Source organism: Ctenocephalides felis, unplaced genomic scaffold, assembly GCF_003426905.1.
Source record: "Ctenocephalides felis isolate EL2017-DRISC unplaced genomic scaffold, ASM342690v1 CF-g0.4_SCAFFOLD_01886, whole genome shotgun sequence".
Lineage (NCBI taxonomy): Eukaryota > Metazoa > Arthropoda > Insecta > Siphonaptera > Pulicidae > Ctenocephalides > Ctenocephalides felis.
Window position 1 is genome coordinate 79,130,415 of NW_020538040.1, and position 8,958 is coordinate 79,139,372.

The 8,958-nt window shown below is 29.9% G+C and overlaps 1 protein-coding gene across 1 annotated transcript; it reads left to right on the forward strand.

The window, feature by feature from the left end:
• Nucleotides 1-452: 452 nt before the first annotated feature.
• Nucleotides 453-4,185, forward strand: LOC113375414. The gene is made up of 3 exons (XM_026615351.1): nucleotides 453-545; nucleotides 3,078-3,246; nucleotides 3,596-4,185. Exons 1-3 carry the CDS (start codon nucleotides 453-455, stop codon nucleotides 4,183-4,185), a joined length of 852 nt encoding a protein of 283 aa, XP_026471136.1.
• The last annotated feature ends 4,773 nt before the right edge of the window (nucleotides 4,186-8,958 follow it).

An 8,958-nucleotide genomic window follows, 5' to 3' on the forward strand; every position in this document is an offset into this window, starting at 1 on the left:
TCGGAAACGGATCACATCGAGAAAACACCAAATTCATCGTTTGCACACATACTGAAAGATCATGTGTGAAACTCATATGGCTAACTAACACAGTTACAAACAGGTCGGACGAGCTTTGGTAGCTGACCGCAAAAGAGAAGCAGACACGAGCCTTCCGGCATGCTCAAGAACAGACCGGCTATACTGAAGAATATGCCATCGGGAGTAAATACCTTTCCTCCGTGTTCCCTCCCTAGACGGATTCGGACACCCTAGATAATCCGTTCGCAAAGTATAAATTCACAAACCGTGAAAATACAAGTATCATTCAATCGTCAACCGTTTCAATCAAGGTGTATCTGGACACCAGAAATATAATAAGCCATCATATCAGTTCGTGCTACAAGTGCATTGTGCTTTGTTATTTGTGAATTGTTGGTGTTTATGTTAAATAAGCTATATTAACTGCAAACATGAAAACCTTCGTACTTTTTGTGATCGTGGTTCTGGCTGTCTTCGCCGAGAGTTATGGCAACCCTGCCGGAGCTGAAACCTTAGACAATAGGGTGAGTTTTCACAATTGATAATATCACTCAACAATAATAATTTAATAATATAACTTTCATTTTTAACAACTTAAACTTTTAACTCAATCAAATTTGTACTTATTGTAATTTTTTTTCAAATTTCATAATACTTCAATAACATAATAAATAATTCAATACACGTAAATAACTGATAACATTAACAAACATTTGATCGTAATTATTTATAATACACATTTCTTTTTTTTATTAATCTATAAATTCACTTGTAAAAGCACAATTTTTTCTTTAATTTCATAATACATACTTCAAATAATCAATTCACGTAAAGTAACTGGTAACATTAAAAAAATCATTTAATCGTAATAATTTATAATATTTATTTCTTTTTATCATTAATCAATATATTTACTTAAGATTTAAATGAAATTAGTGATATTCTTTGTATAGATTTAAATCGCTTGTATCCCAATCTGTTTGTAAGGACAATTTTACAAACATTAATTGCACGCGTAGCCAAACATAATATGTATAATACTGTTAAAAAAACACCTAAAAAAAGTTTATTTCAAAATATTATTTCTAGATAAAATATTATACGTAAAATATTACGTGTCATTGCGCCCAATATTCGTTTTGATTTTCTCTTAACAAGTTTATTAAAAATAAAACTAATTCAGTGATAAAAATCTATGGAAGTTTATTTTGGAAATATTGAATTAAAATTTCACAAATCAAAATTATGTATTTGGCAATATTTCCATTAAATATTATGTTAAAGACTCTGTAAAATGTTCAAAATCTTAAAGAGACTAACAAAGACTAGCTCATTTTTGATCGTAAGGAGATTAACTACAATTATCTCTGTTTTCTTAAAAATCAATGCTCATGATTTGTGATTTAATAATTTAGAAATAGTTGAGCATTGTAAACTGTTTGTGTTAAGCGTCATTGTCGCAAATCGCTGAGGTTATAAAATACATAAGTGCTGCCCAGTGCAGATAACCCAAATGGTAAAATGATTGTCAATAATAATCGTACGGCTCGCGACCTACCGATCTAAATACGAAGGTACAAGGCAGGAATCAAGTTCTTTATCAAGGTCCATCTAGCACGCATGCTGGTTCCGGCGTGCACAGTTATAAAAGATTGCGCTTCTAGTAAAAGAGCTGGCGAACTGGTCCCGACGAAATGACTCAACGCCATAGCGGTTCTCCCAACGCATTACCCAAAATTTTAATAAAGTTGATATTTTAATAACCATATTGACCCACCCATTGACCAATAATTCGGCATAATCAAAAATTTCATTTTAAAACATTAAAACAGGAACAAAAAATAGTTAATTGTTGGATCAAACAAGATTGTCAGTTTATTACTCGCTTCGATTTTAATTTGTAATTGGTCTAGAAAATATATAGTACAAGACGCGAAATTATCTCCAGGATGTGTTCTAAAATATTCATCAAGCCTAATTACAAGAGCTCGATATGTTTATGATTATTACCCAGCACTTTCTACACATTTCCTATGATTAATATAATTTGTTCATTAAGAACCAATCAATATATGAACAGTCATGCAGAAACGATTTCGATAGACATTGTAATTACAATAATAGAGCAAATAATCTCTCTAACAAAAGCAAATCCGCCTAAGACTTCGAGATTAATATATCATGCCTTTCGAATCATATTATAAATTATTTAAATTCGAGCAAAAAATACAGAAACAAACCAACAGATATAAATATTAAAATCCATTAACAGGAATTCCATTTACCGAAGAAATTTTTCCAATTTTACCAAGAATTTTCCTCTAATAAATTTGGAAACATTTAATCATAAATATTAAAAGCAAAACTTTACTATACGTGATTCTCCGGATTCCAATCCAATTAAATACAAAACATCATCATATTATTGTATATTTTAGCCAAACAATCTCTCACAAATTAGAATAATTGTTAGTACAACATAATGCAGTATTGTTCAATGTTATTTACAGAACCAGGGCAGACTCATTCCCAGACATACATTGAAAGTAGATAATTAAATTTTTATCATCTATTCTATGTAATTATACAATAGTGGGACAAAATTTACATTGATGATTTTTAAACGCATCCGTTTATCTAATAAGACACTTTTAAATCTGTATATATTATTTTAGTTTTTAAATTAAACATTTAAGAAAATGAAATTAATTTTTTTAACCCAGAATTACTGAAATTTATGAACAGTGTTTACTAAGATATTCATTCGTCGCATCACACTACTCACTCGTTGGCAATTAAAAAGAGAAGTTAATACTAATAATTGGTAACTTACTCATTGTTTGTCAGAGTGATCTTTAGTAATAAAAAATGAAGAATAAGTATCAAAATATTGTGAACAAAAACAATAAAAAAATACAATAAAATTAAATAATATATTATGTCATGACAAATAAGATATTATAATAAATCAATGATGTTTGTGACAAATACGCATTAGTGATATGATTTTATTACGATTAGTTATGCATTCCTGATATATTATTTTTTCGTTGCAGGTGCATCCCTCAGAGAAATCTCAAATTGAAGAGGCGTTGCTTAGAAAAATGAACGCAAAATGCGCTCAACGCGATGGACACTCGTGCATGATGCTGAAAATTGTAACCTACATGAATCGCATGCTGAAAAAAGCTTCCATCCAAATTGACGATGGCATTGAGATCGCTCGCTATAGGTAATAATAAAAAGTTCACACAAAACTTGTGAATTCAAAAAATTTGATATTCACATACATAGCAGGATATTATTCATTTCAATCTAGATTTTATTCAACAATTAACATTTATGAAACTAACGGCATTTATTCCGTTTGCCTTACTTAACTTCAAAGCGTATTTTGAACGCATTCTGTGCATTCCTGTAAACGAGTATTAATTTCATGTCAGACACTTAAAATGTATACGCTCTATATTGATTATATAGTGCATCCGTACATACTACGTATATAAACTATTGATTCATTAACAATTCTTTGATACATTGATTAATTTTGAATAATATTTTAATCTTTACAGAGAAATCACTGAGGAATCACAAAATGAGCCCGACCTTTTGGCCCGCAGTTATAGCTCAGATGAATCACAACTCGGTGCTCTGTTGGCCACAAAAATGTGGAACTTTGTCCGAAGCCGCTCCTTGAACTGGAACATCATGGAAGATACCGACCTCGTTGTATCCAGCACTGACAACGGTTCCTTGAACATTGGCTTGAACATCAAAAACGAAGGCGCAGCAACTGGTCGTGGCAAGAAAACTAACTACGGACCCTTGATCGCCGCCGCTGCCATGAAAATCGGTCTCCTGAAAGGTCTCGCATTCAAAGGACTCGCCCTGCTCGTAGGAAAAGCTTTATTGGTTTCCAAAATGGCCTTGCTCTTGGCCGCCGTCATCGGTTTGAAGAAACTGTTCTCCACCGAGAAACATGTCACATACGAAGTCGTAGCGCACCCACACCACTCGCATCATGAGACCGTAAGCCACGTCGGTCACGGACACGACAGCTACAGTTCCGGCTGGGGACGCGCTTTCCCCGATTACATCGTAGACAGCGGAATGCCAGTGGCCGATGCACAGAATCAAGCCTACGCCGGCCAAAAGCCACAATAGTCCACATACGAATTTGTTTATATTAACCATTAATTTATTTATTTATTTTATTTCTAATACGAATTATTTATATGAGATGTTCTAACAATTAGCGGATTTACCAAGCCATGGATTTTATTAGTTTTATTAAGTAGAACAATGAGAAACTGATGATGTTGAATTGTGATACCAAATGACCTGATAACATATATACACAACGGGTACCTGATTAACAACGTATATGTGTATATATATATGCATATATATGTATATATATGTATGTGTATATATAAATATAATTTTCCTATTTAAACTTAACTATGTCTATTCCTTCGTCTATTAGCAAATTTAAGTGTAATTTACTATCACATTTCTTTCTACTAGTTTTCTTCTCCTCTCTCTGTGATCTCTTATCTAATTTTAAACCATAAAATGTACTTGCTCTAACTATACTTTCCTCTAACGAAAACTTCAAAGATAAGCATTACTAATTTTAAATCTTTTCTTAATTCTTCTCTGAATCCAGGGTACCTGATTGGTTTACTTTACGCATTATATATATATATATATATATATATATATATATAAAACGTATGTATAAATCAATGTATACTTATGTATGTGATTTATTCTCTGTATATTTGAATAAACGTACATATACATAACTGTACAATCGTATATGATTACGATTAAAATTATATTCACAATCTTAAAAATAAAGTTTTTATGAAATATTTCTGGCTGATCTTTGTACCATGTATGCTAATATTTGACCAAGAAAATAAAACTTTGATTCGAACAACTCTGTTTAATGCTGAACATCCGAACAGAATTAGATCAAAGACGAAAGTCAAACTTCAATTTTGCATATAACAAATTGTGCATTACACATCTTTATCATTTTTAATCACAACTCCTAATACGTATTTATATACATTTAGCACACATTTAGCTACATTTACACACATATTTATTTATTCACACAACATTTATTCTATTTCTATTCACACCTATTCTATTTATTTATTCACACATTGCACAAATATTTATTCTTCATCACATATACTAAAATGGTTTAATATAATATAATAACCAAGTTGGTTTGTTCTGTTTTTATAGCAAATGTTAAAATAAACAATTATTTACGAAATATTTTGATTATAGGATCAAATCTAAAAGCAAAAATATTTCTTATGATTTATTGTAGTACCAACTTAAAGTGAAAAACAATCAATGATGATATTGCTAGTACATGAATCAAATCAATTTACAGTGTTATCCGTATGATACGATATCCGAGTTGATCAGAGTGTATCTGATATAATTTGTTCATACACATAACTAGTTTAAATTAATATATTTTGCAGTCAACTCGAATCAAATTACGGAAGCACAGTTTTGTAAGATTTTCCATTGCATTTTCACAGTGCAATATCAATCTTTCATAATAATTTTTTCGAGATCTATAGATAATTATTTCGAGCAGTCTCAGCTTAAAACCTTAGGTAATGTATAAAAAAAGAAAAGGAAAAAAACATCAAAAAGAGACTGGGTAATGCACTTTTTGTTCAATTAAACACCATTAACACCTCTTCTAGAAGCCATTTTCATTTAGTTTTGAGTGCACAACTTTATTGGCTTCTTTTGAGGGGTTAGGGGTACTTATAATTTTTAAGAAATCAATTTTTGTTTTTTGCATTTTCGTTAAGTGTAATATCTTGAAAATATTCTCTGAAAATTTTAAATTGATCCGACTCATACAAGCACGCTGAAGCCTGATACTCATACTCAAGATTATATCTCTCTTATTTCCTGATGTTTTAAAAGCTACTAAACCGATTTACGACGATGTCAGCAATGATAATTTACTTTCAAGATGTGTAGGTAAATTCAATCAGAATAATAATGAGGGCTTCAACCAACTAGTGTGGCAAATAAGCCCAAAAACCGCGAATACCAGTTCTACTATCGTACAACTTGTTGCATACATATCATATACATAATCATTACTAATGATTGTGGATACCCTAGGACAGGGCTTCTTAAAGTGTGGGACTACTGGGAAGGGGTCGCAAAGATCTGATACTTTTCAATCATTATAAACAAAATTTTAAAATTAGTATTATTAGGCCGATTATTTTCACGATAATTTATGACTTCTCAAGCTATGCTATTTGGCCGATATTTTTGATAAAATCAGTGATATGAATTTATCAATGTAGGGAGTCTGCGTTAATATGTTTTTTTAAAGAACAAACTTGAGGCCTTTGTTAAAATAATTCATATATGGAAAAACAGAGTGGAAGGTGGATTGCTCGAAATGTTGCCATTTACTAACGAGTATATAAATAATAACAATATTTCAAAAAAGATACTCCTATAACAAAAATCATTGTTAATCATTTCCCAATGATATCGATACATAACAATGGATTTGCAATCCATTTTCAATTGAAATGGAAGAAATGAATTTTTTAAACAAAAGCACAAGAAGAATTTGTCGAATTACCAAGTGATACTACCTTGCGACTCAGATTTTTTCAAGTGCCTGTGCATGAATTTTAGATAAAAATCAAATCAGAATATCCCCTACTATCGGAAATGGCAATAAACAAATTACTACCATTTTGTGCAACATATTTATGTGAATCAGCCTTTTCCACATTAACTTACATAAAATCGAAATACCGTTCAACTTTAATAAACGTTGAAAATCTATTACGATCTGTACTAACTCAAATTAAGCCTAGATTTAATTATTTGTGTAAAAATAAACAATCACATCCGTCACATTAATATATTGTTTGATGTTAATAATATGTTTTCATTAAAAAAAATGTTACAAAAGTTTATTTTTTCTATTGATTATATAGATATAGTTTTATGTTTTCTTATAAAGAAATTGTTCCAAAAGTTTATTTTTTCTATTGAATATATATATATATATATATATATATATATATTATACATATATATATATATATATATATTATATATATATATATATATATATATATAATATAGTTTTATATCATTGTTTCCAATCATATATAAGTGACGTGAATAGGTACAATATGTTTTAAATCCTTATTTTATTTACATCGTAAAATAGTGTAATATTACATCTACATTTACGGATAATATATATTTTATTATATGGAGTAGGGGGTCGTTGAAAATTTCCTAAGCTTGAAGGGGGTCGCTATATAAAAAAGTTTGAGAAGCCCTGCCCTAGGACAAGGGCGAGCAAACTTTTTAACCCACGGGCCAATTTGGTTTTCAAAATTTTATGGCGGGCCGCACGTAATTTATATATATATATACTAGCTGACCTGGCGAACGTTTAGTCACAGGAAATATTTTTAGAAAATCATTAGTATTAGAAATGACTAACTAATTCTGAATGTATAAATATGTGGTATATAAATGAAATGGGCAGCTAACACAAATTACATTGATAATTTACCCACTACAACGCTAAAATACTAACATACATATTTGAATTAGGTTATGCAATGCTTAGCGAAACAAGTGAGATTTCAATAACTCTGAAAAAAACTTCACTTTTCTCTCAAAAACAGTTTTATCTTCAAAGTTTAATATTAAATTTCTAATTTTTTGCTAGAATTGCTCCTTCTGCAAGACATTCAAAAACTATGTACTTCTAATGCACGTCGGGAGATATTTGTACAGTAGGATAAGCCTGCAAATCAGTTAGTTTTATCGGAGGTAAACATTTGGTTGCCAATATCTAAGAATTGTTTTTCAAATGCAGATAGAGTGGAAAAATTTAAGCTTTTTTATAAGCTCAGAAAAATTTTGATCCAATTTCAATTAAAAAAAAATAATGAAAATTTGGAGTTGTATGTAGTTTTCCATTCCGCATTAAAAAAATTAAAATAAAGAACAAAAATGATAAAAATAAATTGCTTTTTCTTTTTAAATAAAACTGAAGCTTTTTCATGAACTCAAAATCCTGAACTAAAATTAAGCCAAAAGATTTGTTGACTGAGCGCAGAAATAATGTAATTGCAAGAAAATTACAAAATTGGCGCAAGAAAAGAACAAATATAAATAATTGAAAAAAGTATATATTTTATATAATTATGTGTATAATGTAAGTGTTTAAATACAAATACAAAATAAAAACAAGTAATTGTTAAACAGAAAAACTAATTTACTTGAAAACTTCAATAAAAAATTTGGCACTGCTTTTTTATATAAGCTAATCAATATCAGCCGTTTTTTTAAATTTTGTTATTTTTTTTTTTAACAGAAAATAGCAGCACGTATGCAGCTTTGATATGTTTCACTCAGCTTTGATATGTGGCAATTTTTTATGAATTTCATGGTTGAAATTAACACAGGTCCACTAAAAAAGTTGCCTGGATTGGGTGTGTGACATATGTTTTTCGATATATTTCCAATGTACTTTTACCGCTGAAGATAAATCTTTAGTCAGAATTGGAACACAAAAAATGGAAAAACATCTAAAAACTGGCACAATCTTCAATCTAGCATTTTTTCTGAATGAATGAATTATTATCCAGCGACTTTTCTTTTGTGGATCTGTGTAATTGTTCGCACACATTCGTACTTCCAAAAAATCACAATTAAAATTTGTTCACATTTTCTTTTTCTGAAAATGAAATGCGAAACACAAGATACTGCAAAAGATATTATTCTTTATTACCAAAATAACGAAAGTACTATAATTGTTCTTTCATATCCAAAAACAATTGTAGTTCGCCATATGGGTTGTATACTCCTTTAAGCATTGCGTCACTATTGAGC